This window comes from Otolemur garnettii, unplaced genomic scaffold (genome assembly GCF_000181295.1).
Source record: "Otolemur garnettii isolate 467f Iridium unplaced genomic scaffold, OtoGar3 scaffold00018, whole genome shotgun sequence".
NCBI classification, from domain to species: Eukaryota; Metazoa; Chordata; class Mammalia; order Primates; family Galagidae; genus Otolemur; species Otolemur garnettii.
The window spans coordinates 4,016,754-4,033,234 of NW_003852413.1; the positions used below are offsets into that span (position 1 = coordinate 4,016,754).

A 16,481-nucleotide genomic window follows, 5' to 3' on the forward strand; every position below is an offset into this window, starting at 1 on the left:
AAAAAAAAAAAAAATGTGACTATGTAAAATGATGAACTTGTATCAAAAATTCCACAAAGGTCAAAAGACCACCCACGGAAAGGGGTGGGATATTTACAACACACACAACCATCACAAATAAGCATGTGTAAATAAATCCGGCCCACCAACCCTACACTGAAGGGGCACATCACAAAAGAGTGCTCCAGATGGCTCAAACGTGGGAGGAGGAGCACTGCTCCATCAGGTACCAGAAGGAGCAGATTAAAATCTTAAGACACCACCACACACCCACCAAAGGGGCTGGAATTAAGAAGCATCATGATGCTAAGTGTCATCGAGATAGACCAGCAATGGGAAAGTGAGAGAAGAAATCATTTCCACCACTTTGGGGAAGGGTTTGTCACTATCCTGTAAGGCTGGAGGTGACTCCAGACTCAGCAGTTCCATCCCCACCCGGCACCTGCGCCCGAGACAGGACTAAAATACTCGCAGGCAGCATTGGTAGTCAAGGACCCTGGGTCCCAAACAGGCAGAGTGGAGAATTAAGCTCCGGTCTAGGCAGTCGGGGGGAAGGCACGCAGAAGTCGCAGAGAAGGACTGACAGCCGTGACACCAGTGACTTGTGAATGTCACGCTGACCCCCCACCCCCAGCACACTGATTCCACTTCTGTAAAGCTGAAACACAAGCCACACTCAACTACTGTTGAAGATAAAATAGTGGTAAAACCGTAAATAAAAGCAAATGATGATCATAAAAGTGAGGGCAGCTTAACTTCCGGGAGAGGCAGCGGTCACAGGTGGGGAGGAAGCTTCTGGAATCCTGGCTACAGTCTATTTCTCCACATGGCCACAACATAGGAGTTCACTGTGCATGTTTATTTGTGACCCTGCACAAGGATGCTTCCTGTGCTTTCCTGTACCAGTGGCATATCTCACCATTCTTTTGAAAAACAAGTGTATTTGAGCGCTCACCACCGTGCACAGCTCCTAGCCAGCCTGGCTCTGGCCCTGCACAGCCAGAAGCTAATGGTTGAATGGCTGGCCGTGGTGTCCCCTCTGCCTGGCAGTGCAGGGTCTCCCCAGCTCCTGCCCCCTCAAGCCCACAGCAGTCAGTCTGCAGAGCCTGTCTGCTCTGCGCTACTGTTCTCTCCTGGTCTCCAGCCCTCATGGGGACAGGTCACTCTGGATTTCTGCCTGACTTTCCTCCCAGTGGGGGAGGTGCAGGGCCAAGTGCACCCCCATTGCTCTGCCCAGCTGGAATGCTGGTGTGAGCTGTTCTCCCTGATACTCCCAGGCTATTCGGAGTGGGCCCCGACCAGTGCCCTATAGATCCTGCGGGCTCAGGGCCAAGGGGATGGGATGGAAAGGACATTTCCCCCCATACATGTTTACCAGGCCCTGGGGCTGCTATCTCCAGCTCCAATCTGCTGCCTCCTTTATCTCAGCGGGGCCAGCCCCGGGTTCCCAGCAGCAGCCTCCCCACTGCTCACTTCCTGCCAGCGCCCAGCGTTACAGGAATATGCACACTGAGCCCTGTGAGTGCGTGTGAGCTGAGCGTGTGCCCACAGCCAGGGCCCGCACCTGGCTAGGTGCCAGGGAGCCCACCCGGACTGGGTTGAGTCCCCCTCAAGTCCATCTAGGGTTCTCCCACTGCTCTGGGGAGTGGCAAATAAATCTCCTAAGGCGCCCAGGACCAGGGAGGGAGCTGCCCTGGGGACCTCCAAATGCTTGAAAGGGCCCCACGCCCTCCTGCACAGGGAGCTGCAAATGATGCGGCCATGCTGCCCGGGGTCCTAAAGTCAGGGGTGTTAGGCCACGCATCTCTTCCTCATCAGTCATTTAGCTGAATCTGCCAAGTCCTGTGGCCCAGGTGCTGTGCTAGGCATGCAGGATGCACCAAAGGACAAGGGCATGTGGCCTCTGCATGCTTAGAGCACTGGTCAGAGAAGTCACAGGAATAAACACGCAGCTGTGACCCACGGGCAGTGACCCTGTGCTGATTCTGGGCAGTGGGCAGAAAAGGCACTATGGGCACTCCTGAAGGATGGCTACTTCCCTTGCCTTCTGGGCTGGGGACGGGGGCTTCCTGGAGGAAGAAACGTCTCAGCTGTGGCCTGAAGACTGAGAAAGTGGTGCTGGGACTCGTGCCAATGGTTGGGGGTTTCCAGGAACACAGGTGCAGAGATCTGGGGGTGAAAGAGAGGCCACAACATTCAGGGAACAAAAAATGTCGCAATTGAGCTGGAGTGTGGAGAGGGGGAGGCAGCTGGGAAGCAGGAGGGACCAGATCCCACAGAACCTGGGACGGGGCCCCACCAAGAGGCCCCGAAGCATCCAGAGACAGATGTAGAGCTCAAAAGTTTGGGAGCAACTGCCAGGCTACAGGGGCCAGACTCCTGCAGGAGCCCAGGGTGGCTGCCAAGGGCAATAGCTGGGGAGAATGGAGCAGCCAGAAGGGCAGAGATGACCCCATAACCTCTGGTGACAGTCAGGCTCCCACTGAAAGGAGTTACAGAGATAGGGAGGAAGGAATCAGCACAGGGTCAGAGGGCAAGTAAAATTGGCCCCACAGGGAGCTTTGTGCTTCACATTCCAGCCTGGGAGCTATGGCCAGTCCCCCACTTACCAGCAGGACAAATCAGATCTCAGATGCAGCCAGGGACACACACATGCTCAGACACAAACACAAATGCACAAGCGCAGACAACCCCCAGGGGCCACGCGGTAGTCAGAGGGTCTCTCTGTAGCATGTCTCACTATACCCAGAGGCCTCCACCTTCTCCTGTGATAGCCCATTCTTCTTGTCCCCTCCACGATGCAGATCTTACTGGGGCAAGGCAGGAGGACCTGGCAGAAGGGGCCAGCCCAGAAAGAGGCCACCTCTCTGGGGAGAAGCTCTGCTTTGGGAGGAGAAAGTCAGGTTTGAAGACAGCTGTGTTGCCTGGCTGAGGTCTTTGGGCCTGGGATGGCCCTAACTTCCCTGGCTGGGCCTCCTCCCCCAAGGCTGCTGTGAGGACAGACAGCAGGCTGCAATTGGAAGATGGCCTGTCTGCAAACAAACAGGAGGACACCCTGTGGCTCTGCCATGGCTGGGAGGTGCTGGGGCCTGCGTGTTTGCCCCTTTCTCCCTGCTCTGGCCCCAGGATAGCCCATCCACCTCCCTTCCTTCCCATGGAGGCCTCTGTTCCCTGCCCCCCACTTCCCAGCAGAAGGGCTGGAGCCAGACAATGAGATAAGGGGCTTGTTTTCTAAGGGCCAGGAATTTGGTAGAGATTGTAGGTCAGGCCCAGAGAGGCCCCAGAGTGGGGGAGGGCAGTGAGCCTTCCTAGCAGATGGCGCTCCTTGGGGCCACAGCCTCCACCAGGCTTAACTGGAGAGATGAAGAGCCCTGAGAGCTTACCCAGCTCTGCACGTAGCTTTTGGTCCTATCTCCCAGCTCCTTCCTACCCCTGCCCCCCAACAGCCTCCACCCAAGGCCTGATGCTTCAAACCTCAGCCTACTCACTGCTTCCTCCAGGAAGCCTGCCTACTATCTCAAGCAGGCCTGTCACAGCTGCACCCTCACTGTGATCCTCTTGTGAGCAGTATCTTGTCCCCTACCCTGAAGATCTAAGTGCTGCAGGGTGGGCTGTATCTGCTACCCCAAAGTCCTCAGTCCTGACTGGGCACTGGCCCATGGTAGAGTGTCTGGTGCAGGACCAGTGCCCTCTTCACTGAGAGGTGCCGGGGCCCGGGACACCAGGTCTCTGGCCTCAGCCTATCTAACTGTCTGGATGTGGACCGCTGTGCTACCTTGCTCAGGATCAACTCCCCTTAGGTGCTGGAGGGCAATTCACCTTAGCAGGAGAGAGAGAGAGAGACAGTCTTAGTAGGAGAGTGAATCTTAGCAGTCTTCATAGAAGGGCATGGAGCAGGCACCCTCTGAGCAGCAGGAGCAAGAGTTAGAGTGAGTGAGTCCGTGAGAGAATGAATCCGCACTAACCTCTCCTGCAGCTACTTATAGAAGTGATTCTGGGGGTGGCGCCTGTGGCTCAAGGAATAGGGTGCCAGCCCCATATGCTGGAGGTGGTGGGTTCTATCCCAGCCCCGGCAAAAAAAAAAAAAAAAAAAAGTGATCCTGTGGCTATTTGTACCACAGGTGTGGAGACTGACAAGCACTGATGCTCGTGCTCTCCTGTTAAGGAGAGCTGAATCCCTTCCCCGTGCCCTTATCACCAAGACGTTATTGAAATGTTATGTTACAGGTGTTTCTTATAGTTATACAGTGTTCAAAGCTTAACTCTCACTGCTCCTTATCTTGAACCATCTGGTCTCCTACAGAGGGGCACCCTCACCAGACACATGGCTTCTGGTCCACTGTGGCCCCTTCTGGACCCACTTTCTCCCACAGGAGACAGACAACACCTTGTAGTCTGTGTTCCAGGAGGGGAGCTTTTGAGTGGGGCTTGGTCCCTGTCCTCCCTGTGTGAGGGAAGGTCATTCCACTGTCTGGGCTGAATCACGAGTATACCCACAGCAGTAGCACCAAGCCCCAGGGTTGGTGGGGCTCCAGGTGTGACCATGACCGTGACGGTAACAGCCCCAGCAGAGTGAGCACTCATACATGGCACTTACCATGAGCCAAGCCCTAGTCAAAACACGAAACACATCCAGTCATCAAATCCTCTCCACAGCCCACTTTGCAGTTGAGGAAACTGAGGCTTGTCTGAGGCTGCACAGCTGACAAGCGGGGAACCCAACCTCAAACCTCAAACGCAGTCAGCTGTGGCCCTTTACCACCATCCAGCCTCCAGGGCAGGGGTGTATGGAGCAGGCACTCTCTCTCACATCACACCCCATAGGGCTGCAAGCTGGGACCCAGTGCATCCTCCTGTGTGTCCCCTGCCTGGCACCCAAACAGTGCCTGGGAGCAACAGGTGCTCAGCAAGTCCGTGCTGAAAAAGCAAATGACCAGAAACTACTTTTCAGGGACAATGTAAACAAGTAACAAGCCAGACTTTGGACAGCGCACCCAGCCCCAACAAATTCCTACCCAAGTGTCCTGGGCATACTCGTTAGCTGCTAGCGCCTCAGTTTCCCCGTCTCTAAACCAACCACAAGAGTACTCCTGTCCTAAAATTGTTGGGAGGCTTAACTGAGTCAACACTCGTACAGCGCCTGGCGCAGTGCCTGGTACACGTCAAGAGCCACACGAACACCTGCTTTATAAAAGCTCGCCCACCCTCGGTTTCCCTTCCAGTAAGCAAAACCCTTAGCTAAGCTCCAACATCTCCGATTCGCGCTGTCTCCGCCAGGAAGCAGACTGAACTACAACTCCCAGCGTGCCTCCGTGACGCACCCCGAACTACAACTCCCGACATGCAGCACGCCGGGCCCAGATCAACGGTCTGGGAATTCCTCCCGTTCAGGCCCGGCAGTTATGGGCTCCTTAACATAAGGTGACCAGACGTCCTGCTTTTGGCGGGACAGTCCTGATCCTTAGCAATTTGTCCCGCGTCCCGCGGCGTTTTAAAGAAGTACTGATTTTTGGAAAGAATGCACGACAATCTAGGGAAGGGCGGGACAACGGCAAGGGAATATACGGCTTTTGGCTGCTGAAAAGGTTAATGTAACTCCATTTGGGAATGAAGAGGTTAATGTAACTTCATTTGGAAATGAAAAGGCTAATGTAAACTCCCTACTCCCCTCCTGGGCAAGGTCGCCCAGGTAGACTGGCACCCTTACTCCTTTGAGCCACAGGCGCCGCCCTATACATAATATTTTTTAATGTATTATATTTGTAAATTATACTTATGTTGAAATTAAAAAAAATTACAATACCATTTTTGCGTTCTATGAAAATTTTTGTTGCTGCATATAGACCAAATTTTTAATCAAGAACACACCCCTCCTCCGCCCCACCCCGCCCCACCCCCATCAATGGTGTCCCGCTTTACCAATGTTAAAATCTGGTCACCTTACCCTAACAGGGGAGGAGGGGGCTCTCTCAGCAGTTCCCGCAGGGGTAGGGAGCCGGGGGCTGCCCCTGTCATGCTCCGCGAACTCACCTGGGCTGTGCTCCTGGGGCACGAGACCCTCTGGGTTTGGGGATCTGGGAGCCGGGAGCCGGTTCCCGGCCCACGCCGTGGACCTGCTCAGCAACGCAGTGATCAGGTCAGGGTCAGCCCTGAGGCCTACCACAGCCGAAGCATCGACTATAGCGAAGACCCCACTCTCCATAGTGAGCCTGGCGTGCAGGCTCGGGGCAGGGGTCGTGGAGGCGACCCCAGAGCGCTGTCCCTAGTGCTGGCAGGAGAGGTGGCCCAGGACGCAGGGGCGGTAGGTAGGTAGCACTTAAGGAGCACCTGTTGCAGGTTAAGCCTTGCTCTCTGCCTACTGCTCAGCCCCGCTCAGCCCCGCCCATCCCCTGGCACCCTGTTAGCTCCTGGTGTCCCACACTGCGCATGCCCAGCTAGAATTTTGACAGGTTATTTGTGTGTACCTTGCATGAGCACCCAGATACCCTTTGAGATGCTGAGGGAGGCATCCAGGCCACATACCCAGTAATGGCAGAAGTAGGGTTTGAGCCAAAGTCTTAGGACTCTAAAATCCTTAACTGGTCTCCCCCATGAAGACAAACAGAAATCCTTGTAGGTTAGGCATGATAGCTATGTCTGTGATCCTAGCACTCTGTGAGGTAGAGACAAGAGGATCCCTGGAGCTCAGGAGTTCTATTCCACCCTTAGCAAGAGTGAGACCCCACCTCTGCTAAAAATAGAAAAAAATTAACTGGGTGTGGTGGTGCACACTTATAGTCACAGCTGCTCAGGAGGATGCCTTGCACACCGGAGTTTGAGGTTGGTGTGAGCTAGGCTGACACCACTGCACCCTAGCCTGGGCAGCAGAATGAGACTGTCTGAAAAACAACAACAGCAACCAATCTGTTATAGAAAAGGGGATAAGGGGATTCTCTGTAAGGAGTAGGTTCTATTTACTAATAACCTAGGGAGCATTTCCAAGATGCAGTGAGCACACCCCCAGCCCCAGTTGAGAGTTGCTGCCATAGTGATACTGCGGGGTGTGTGCAACTCTCAGCTGGGCCAGGGACAAGCCATGGGGTCGCCACTTGACCTTAGGGCCCATATTTAGAATTACGGGATGGTTGAAGCTGATCTTGCATCCAGCAGACACCTGGTGTTGCTGGGAACTTCAAGGTGCTGAGCCCACTGCTCAGCAGGCAACCTATTGCATAAACAGGTTCCCACTGTCTGGGTGTGGCAGGTGCTCATCCTGAAGGGTGTCTATAAAGAGTGTCTTAGGAACCAGGTGTGCGGAAAGGCCTGTGGCTCACATTGAAGGGGGCCTTCAGCCTTCATAGAGGAGGCCTCCTTTAGGATGAGTGGACAGCCCTCAGGCAGGGAACTTCAGCAGCCTAAGCTTACTGGAGGGAAAGGTGTTTGGGACAGACAGGGAATGTGGCTGGAGTGTAGGATGCAGGGGACACCCCTGTCCCCAGGGGGGAGGCAGAGGCGAAATCATGCCAGCCACAGTCAGAGGTCAGCCATGGTGGGCTTTGAAGCAGGAGCCAGGAGCCCCACTTGCCCTCCAGCCATACCCTTGTACCCCTCCGCTCCCCAGAGTCTCCCCTCCCCAGGGGGAGAGGAAGTCAGCAGAGAAACCACAGGCCCCACCTGCCAGAGGCTGATGGGAAAGGAAGTGAGACAGGTGTGAGGCCTGGTTGGGGGGGGGGACCAGTTCAAACCACAAGAGAGTGTCCTGGGGGGAGGGGGAGAGACCATGGCCCAGGAGGAGATGGGGTGCTGAGAGTTGACTGGGGCCACTGGAGCCGGATGTGCAGTTGCCAAGCCCACGGACTACAGCTGGTAGCCTGGTGCCCACCCCACTTGGCCACTTTACCACCTGTAGTAATGCAAGGATACTCCTTTGAACAGTGGCCACACGCAGCCAGCATGCAGTGGCTCCCAGTGTGATTGTTGAGAAAGGCTCCCCCACCTCACTCCTCCCACCCCCTAAGAGCTTCAGGAAAAGGCCTGCAGTTGCTCTGCCTGTGCCAGCTGTCCCTCCAGGCCAGCCTCATCTCTGGGGGTACAGGGTGGCTCCTCTACCAGGTCCTCAGCACACACTGGGCCCCTCTGTGCTGTGACTGACATTCAGGACCACATCCCTGGATTTTTGCTGGGCTCAGCCAGTGGGGAGCCATGGTAGGAGGTAGGGCAGGGGGGAGAGTGAGGGCCCTGTGTCTCTGCCCCTTCCCAGCTCCTCCCTCACAGCCCTGGCTCCTGGTTCCTGTAACCACACCTGCCTCATCCCTTCAGGCATGTCCTCATGGTGTCCCTACACCTGCCTCACCTTTGTCAACTGTCCATTTATTAAAAGCTCTTCCAATGTCCTGGCGTGCATGTGCCATCTGTCTCCTGCTGGGCCTGACGGATACTGGTGCCCTGGGCTTCTTGTGCCCCAAGGACAATATCGCAGCAGCTTCGGGCCAGCAGGAGATGCTCTGTGGGTGGGGCTGCCCAGCACAGGTGTGTGGGGTGTTCGTGGCCCAGCAACCTACAGCATGGCCATCCAGAGTCCTGCATTAAAGTGTGCTGGTTTTCTGACACGTGGCAGTGAGACCTCTTGATGAGTGGTTTCCTAGTTGGCAGAAGGCACTTGGGAGCTGCCTGTGGCCTTGGGACTCAGCCTACCAACTGAGCATGGGCAGACACCCTCTCACACTCAGTGCCAAGACCCTCCCTGTTCCCCATCAGTCTCAGTGACTTGTCACTACCATGATGCTTGGATAGGAATGCTACCTCCATGTCTGTGAGCAAGGCAGGATGGCTCACCCCGGACGGAGCCAGGGCCCCCTCTAGCCAACGCAGGGTGCTCCGGTGGGAAGGGCTGGGACCTGTAGAGAGGAATCAGGGAGAGCCATGAGAATCTGGCTGGGACGGTGGCCTATCCAGGGGAGGTGGGAAGGCAAGCTGGATCCCACACTTGCCATGTGAGGGCGGCAGTGGCTCAGGCTAGCAGGGAACCGTGGCAGACGCCTAGTGAGTGCTAGGTGCTCTTCTGCCCCCTAGTGGTCACCAAGAGCCAGGACAGGAGCTGGACAGCATCTACAGGGCAGAGACATAGCCTGGTTGGCGGGTGGGGCCAATGTCTGGGAGGAGAGGGGAATGCAAGTAGACCAACCATCATGAGGAGTGAAGTCCAGCTGTAATCCCTGATTAAAGTGATCTGGGGTTGCTAGTGTCTCTGGCTTAGTGGCCTGCCAGGAGTTAAGGTCAGTCTTCCTGGAGGAAGGTGACACCACCACGGCCTCCAATTTTCTCTACAGTTATTCATATATGAGGTCCTCTCTCAATCAGAAATAACCAGGCACAGGATGGTGCAAGACAGGGCTAATACTCCCCAAAATGAACACAATAAATAGACCTTTAAGTGACCAAGATAGTGGAGTTATTTAGCACAGATTTTAAAATAAAATATTGCACAGCTTGGTGCCCATAGCTCAGTGAGTAGGGCACCAGCCACATGCACTGAGGCTGGCTGGTGCCCTACTCACTGGGCTCATACCTGGCCCCGGGCCTGCTAAACAACAATGACAACTACAACCAAAAAACAGCCAGGTGTTGTGGTAGGTGCCTGTAGTCCCAGCTACTTGGGAGGCTGAGGCAAGAGAATCACTGAAGCCCAAGGGTTTGAGGTTGCTGTGAGCTGTGATGCTACGGCACTCTACTAAGGGCGACATAGTGAGACTCTGTCTCAAAAATAAATAAATAAATAAATAATTTTTTTTTTTTGAGACAGCCTCAAGCTGTCCCCCTGGGTAGAGTGCCAGTGGCATTACAGCTCACAGCAACCTCCAACTCCTGGTCTCAAGCGAGTCTCCTGCCTCAGCCTCCCAAGTAGCTGGGACCACAGGCGCCCGCCACAACGCCCGGCTATTTTTTGGTTGCAGCCGTCATTGTTGTTTGGCGGGTCCGGGCTGGGAATTCGAACCCGCCACCTTAGGTGTACGTGGCTGGCGCCTTAGCCGGTTGAGCTATAGGCATCGAGTCGAAAATAAATAAAAATTTAAAAATAATACAATATTGCAAGAATTACAAAGCAAGATCAAAAATTTTGGCCAATCCAACCTGAGCAAGAGCAAGAGCCTGTCTTTATTAAACATAGGGCATTGTGGTAGGCATCTGTAGTCCCAGCTGAGGCAGGAGGCTCACTTGAGCCTAAGAGTTTGAGGTTGCTGTGAGCTCTGACTCTGCCACGGCACTGTACCCAGGGTGACAGAGTGAGACTGTGTCTCAAAAAAAGTTTGGCCGAAAATTTGAAATCACAAGACCACATGGAAATTTTAGAATTCAAGAATAGGGTAACTCAGTGGATAGGTTTAATACACATGAGACACAGGTAAAGAAAGAATTAGTGAAGAAGTTAAGCCAGGAAAAAATACAGATAAACACATCCAAAAGGTAGCTCTTTGAAAAAGAGTAAGAAAATTGATAAATCTCTGGTGAGACTGGTCATGAACACAAGAGAGGAAACATGGATAATTTTTCCTAATATAAAAAGAATAAAGAATAAAATAGGCCAGGTGCGGTGGCTCACGCCTGTAATACTAGCACTCTGGGAGGCCGAGGTCGGGGATAGCTTGAGCTCACAAGTTCAAGACCAGCCTGAGCAAAAGTGAGACCCTATCTCTACTAAAAATAGAAGAACTAAAGCAAGAGGATCGCTTGAGTCCAAGAGTTGGAGGTTGTTGTGAGCTATGATACCACAGCACTCTACCCAGGGCAACAGCTTGAGACTCTGTCTCAAAAAAAAAAGAATAAAAGAATTGCCTGTGTTTTTATCATCTACGAATAACCATTAGTGGTAATCTTGGCCTGCAGTTGAGTGTGTGCAACGGGAGAAAAGCTGGGACCTTGTGTCAGGCCAAGGAGCCGTAAGGCAGAGGATCTTCCATCTTACCTTCCAGCCAGATCCATATCCTGAGATACCCAGTTTATGGGGCTCCCCAAGGCCCTAGAATTGCTCTCCTGTGCTTGAGGAGCTGCTAACTCTGAAAAGAAAGCCAGCAGCTCTAAACCCCTATAAGTCCATGTCTCCTACACTGCTCTGCCTAGGGCAAGCAAGTGTGTGTTGCATTGGTTATCCACAGCTGCATAACAAATGATCCCCCAACATAGTGCCTTAAAACAGCAATAATCATTATTTCTCATAGTTTCTGTGGGTTAGGAGTTGGAAAGTGGCTTACAGCTAGAGGTTCTGATTGGAGTCTCTCCTGAGGTTGCCGTCCACATCAGCGGGGACTGCACTATATGAATAATCCACTTCCTGGCGGTGCTCATGCCACTGGCGAGCCACTGCTGTTGGCAGAGGCCTCAGCACCTGCCTGGGCAGGCATCTCCTCAGGTTAGTTGACTAGCTCAGGGGAGGCCCAGGCAGGAGCTGCGATGACTCTCACGACCTTGTCACTCTCCTTCACTTCCTACTTGACACGCAGGTGAGCCCTGACTCAATGTGGCAGGGGGGATGACACAGGGGAGAGCTCCAGGGGATGAAGTCACTGGGGGCTGCCCTAGAGACTGGCTGGGGGTGGCCCTGTCCTCATGAGGGTCAGGCCCTTGGGTGGGGGCACCAATAGAATGGAGGATAGTTTGCAGACACAGAATAGCGCAGATGATGTGTCAGAGGGAGGGAGGAAGAAAGGTGGGGTAGGGGAAGACCACCCTCAGAGCATGGGCCTTAAAGAGGTGGAAGAAGGCAGGGCCTGCGTCTGGCTGCAAGAAACAGGCCCACTGGGCAGCGACCCAGCCATGGGGGTGACCACAGCAACTCCCCTGGCACTCTCTCCTCTTGCTGTAAATAACAGGGCACCCCTCAAGCCTGGTGTCATGTCTTCTACTGTCAGTGACTTGGAACCAGGCACTCTCCCTGTGCCCCACACATCTGCCTCTCAATCTTGACTGCACAGCCCGCCCACCCAGCAAGCAATGAAACAGGACAGAACCCTTGGGCCAACTGCTATGGAGCCTGACTAATCAGAGGGTGAGGGTGGTCTGAGCAGGCAGGTTGTTCTAGAAGGAATGAGGCAAGTGGTACCCCTTTCTACCACCCACACCCCCGTGCAGTCAGAGAGGCCTGGGGGAAACACACACACCCCCCACCCCAGAGCGCTGCAGGGCTATAAGGAGGGAGAGGGAGGGCGAGACCAGGACTTCTAAACCAACCTAGGAAACAGCTTGGAGGCCTGGGACGCCTCCCATCCCTGGGTTGACCTGTGAATGGCAAGCAGCTTTGTGTCCACAAAGGTATCACCGATGGACACACGCACACATACGCCATGTGCACAGGACATCTCTGGGTGGTGGCCACACAGCTGGGAACAGGGTTTGTCCACCTTGCACTACCATGGGTGTCTATTTTGAAAACTTCTTTTTTTTTTGAGACAGAGCCTCAAGCTGTCCCCCTGGGTAGAGTGCTATGGCATCACAGCTCACAGCAACCTCCAACTCCTGCAACTCCTGGGCTCAAGTGAGTCTCCTGCCTAAGCCTCCCAAGTAGCTGGGACCACAGGCACCCACCACAACGCCCGGCTTATTTTTTTTTTTTTTTGGTTGCAGCCGTCATTGTTTTTTGGCGGGCCCCGGCTGGATTCGAACCCGCCACCTCAGGTGTATGTGGCTGGCGCCTTAGCCACTTGAGCCACAGGCGCTGAGCCTGGAAAACTTCTAAGAGAAAACTAAAGAGCTTCCACCTCACATAACACAAGCTGATTTATTTGGGGACAAAGTGGCATAGTGTTCCCCATGTTCAAAGTCAAGGAGGAATGGCAGGCTCCACTCACCTCCCATACCCTGCCCTCAGTGGGTCCCATCAAAACAGTGCAGCCCCCTGAGCCAAGAGTTTCCTGTCACTTTGAAAAAATGACGGGAGGCAAGAGAGGCTGCAGGAGGAAGAACGGGCCAGAGAATCTGCCACCTCTCCCAGCACATGTCCTAGGATCAGGATGGGTCCCACACCTAACATGGGGCCATCTGGGGCTACAGATGCTTCACAGCCCCCTGGGGACACTTCTGTACCGCCCTGACTGGCCACTAACATAAAGACAGGTGCCCCAGCCTCTGTGGCCCAGGATGGCTCAGGTCTGGGCTGGCTGTCCCCATTCTCCCTGCCTGGCCCTCACCCAATGGTGAGGCAGGTGAGGAGTGGCCCACACCCTTCCACCAGGGCATGGCCTCCCCTACCCCACCACCCCTAGACTCCCACACCAGCCAGGTCAGGGTCCCACCAGGCAGCCCATGGGGGACATTACTCAGGGTGCTGGGAAGGCCAGGCCCAGAGGGACTGGTAGCCTGTGCCTGGACATGCACAGTAAAAATCACCCTCCAGGTGGGGGTGAGCGTATCTAGCCCACTCAGCTCCACTATGGGGCTCCCCAGCCTCTCCTCACCTCCTCCCCACCAGCAGCTACCCTCTGAGGAGAGTGGACAGAACAGCAGCCGGGAGGCACAAGGACAGCCTGGCCACAAGGACATCTGGCTTTGTGTGATCTGGGCCTTACTCTCCCCCTCTGTAAAATGGGGTAAATGGTAACCAATGAACAGGGCTGTTGGGAGCCTGGAGAGCAGGGAGCCCTCAGCACCCAGCATGGCACCCTCTTCTCTTCCTGGACTGCCCAGGTCCCTCAGAATGGGGGCAGCAGTGACACCAGGGACTTTCCAGGGAAGCGCATATGCAGGCATGAACACAGGCTGAGTACCCAGAGTCCGAGGCACTCCCACCTGACTGCCATGCAGCTCATGTCCCCTCAGCACTTTTTGTCCTCTTTCTGGACTCTCTTCTCATCTCTGAGGAGTGGTTAAACCAGTTAGTCCCTAGAGCCCCTCAACGGCCAGGATACCCCAGCCGCCCCAGACTCCCCCCATCCAGAAGTCCAGGGATCCCCAGAGATGCATAAGGAAGCTGAGCCCTCTCCCCACCACACACCTGCCAGCCCACTGGGGACTCAGATGACCACAGAGTGGGAGGCGTCTGACTGTCCGCCCTGGTTGAGGGCCCAAGCGGCCGTGAGCAGCAGGGCGCCGCTGAGCACCTCCGAGGCACAGGAGCCCCAGGCCAGGGCCACGGACCAGCCGAAGCTGATGTGGATGTTCTGCATGTGCTGTGGGCCGTACTGCCGGGTGGTCTCCGCGAAGGCCAGGTAGGAGTAGCTGATGTAGACACTGACCCCCGCCAGGGTCAGGGCACCTGCAGGACAGGGGCACACGGCTGCTCCATGTATCTGCTGCTGTAGGACCTGGACCAGGTGGCCCTGCAGATGTGGCCTCAGGGGCCCCTGTCTGGTCAGCCCTGACTGCCCCTTGCCTAGTACCTCTGGAGACCAGGTGGGGAGAGACGTCAAAGGCTGTGGACTCTGGAGTTTGGGAGGATGGAGCTTTAGAAACTCCAATTCAGACTTCAAACCTCAGGGACTCACCCCACAAGGCCCCTGCAGACAGTATCACTTGTACCCCCACACACAGTTCCCACACACAGAGTGCCCCTCCACTGTGTCCCCATAGCCCCCCGGCACTTGATGTGCACACACACATACATATGCTGTCTCCAAGGAAGGATGATTGGCTTTGCATAGTGTGACAGTGCCAGGTGACTTTGATGTGCACACACACATACATATGCTGTCTCCAAGGAAGGATGATTGGCTTTGCATAGTGTGACAGTGCCAGGTGACCTTATGTCTGGCAGTTCAGAGTCCAGCAAAGAGCTGGATGTTGCCCTCAGCCCATAGGCCTCTGCAGCCTTTCTCTATCTGCCGTGCTCTAGGGGAATCAGCCCAGAGCACGCCCCTTATTTCCCAGCTACTGGCTAACAGCAAATCCTGTCCCTGGTGCCACCTGTAGGAAATGGCAGCTGGGGGCAGGTGACCCTCAGGCTCCTACAGGCACCTCCTGGGTGCACAGTGTCCCCTCTGGGATTGCCCAGCCAAGGACAGGTGACTGATCCGGGCTGATGTTCAAAGCCAGATCTGGATCTCACTGGTGACCAAAGAATCAGCATAGCCCTGGGAGTCCCACAGTGCTGGACTCTCACCTTGGTCCTCTGAGATTCCTGGAGGACCAAAGACAGAAAGAAGGAAGGGAGAGGGAGGGGGAAGATGGCAGGAGGGACACACAGAGCTTCCAGCCTGAGCTGGTCGAGCAGCAGCAGAAGTTACAGATTTAGTTTGGAATAGGATGTGAAGCCAAATTGGGTGAAGTGGGCTCTGGCTGGCCAGTCATGCCCTAGCCGAGATCCCAGGTGGCAGAAGCCCCAGTCCCTGCACCCCACCCCTGCCAGCTGCCCCACCAGCTGAGCCCCCTCCAAACGCCATTGCTTCCATCTGGACTGGCTGAGGACACGACTTTCTGCCCAACAGGGGCAAAGGGTGACCCCTCATGTGGGTTCTCTGCCTGAGCCCCCACCCGACTCTCCCTGGAGATGGAGCCCAGGCCCAGCTCCTCTCTGCCAGCTTCAGAGCCCCTGAAGGATGTCTCCCTGGGCCAGGACCTGCAGCATCCCGTGGGGATGTACTTCCCAGGGAAGCCACCTGGGAGGACCTCCCATCCCTGGTGGTCTTGTCCTATGGTCAGGGTGCTGATAGTGGAGCTGGCCTGAGACATCACCAGCTTAGCCCTGGCCCAAGACAATAGGGGCCATCAGCTTGGGCAGTTGGGCAGACAGCACTAAAGTCAGTGAGGGGACCCCTGGCTTCAGGCACTCCTCGGAACTCTCCAAGGAGGAGAGGTATAAGGTGGGACCCAGGAGCCCTGGGAGCCCAGTGCCAGCACGTGGTCAGTGCTAGTCTGGGTCAGCTGGTGGACCCTCACTACTGACAGCCCTCCTCCCCCTGCCTGCCTTGCTCCTCCCTAGGACAGTCTGAGAATGGGAAGGGAGTGGTGGGGGCTGGCCCCACACCACCAGCACCATCTCACCCACCAGAGCAGGATCTGACGCTCCCCACACCCTGGTGCCACTCCCGATCCCCGGCTCCCACCCCACAAGTAGAAGCCCTGACCCCATCAGGACCCAGGGCCATCTAGGGCACCCACTGTTGCCCCGAGAGAATCAAGGGATGGGCAGCAGGAAAGGTGGCACCCACTCCTGGGACCCAGGTCCCACCTTCCCCACTGACTCCCTGGGCCCCAGACTCACCCCCCAGCAGGAAGTAGCAGCCTGTGAAAAGCAGCAGTGGGGCGCTCTGGGCCAGGGAGCTGAGCAGGCCGCAGACCCAGCCGCACACCAGGAGCACCAGGCTCAGGGGCAGGACCACCATGACAGCGCGGTGCAGTGCTGTGGGAGAGGGGACTCAGGCCAGCATCCGTCTGCCCCACCCAGAAGACTCTGGAAGGTGACACGCTGCTCCAGCATGTCCCTGCCAGACCCTCTCAGTGGCTACCTCCCACTTCTCCTCTGGCACAGGCTTACTGAGGCCAGGGGGACGGAGGCTTCCCCAGCACCTTCCTCA

At 55.6% G+C, this 16,481-nt stretch overlaps 1 protein-coding gene across 1 annotated transcript in view; it reads right to left on the minus strand.

Annotated features, from left to right (window-relative positions):
• Positions 1-13,982: 13,982 nt before the first annotated feature.
• Positions 13,983-16,481, minus strand: part of TMEM235 (transmembrane protein 235) — a 5,249-nt gene continuing 2,750 nt past the window's right edge. The window contains exons 2-3 of the mRNA XM_003786567.1: positions 16,169-16,306; positions 13,983-14,224 (exon numbers count right to left, since the gene is read on the minus strand). Of these exons, the coding sequence (XP_003786615.1) occupies positions 13,983-14,224; positions 16,169-16,306 (380 nt within the window). The remainder of the gene's footprint in view (positions 14,225-16,168; positions 16,307-16,481) is intronic.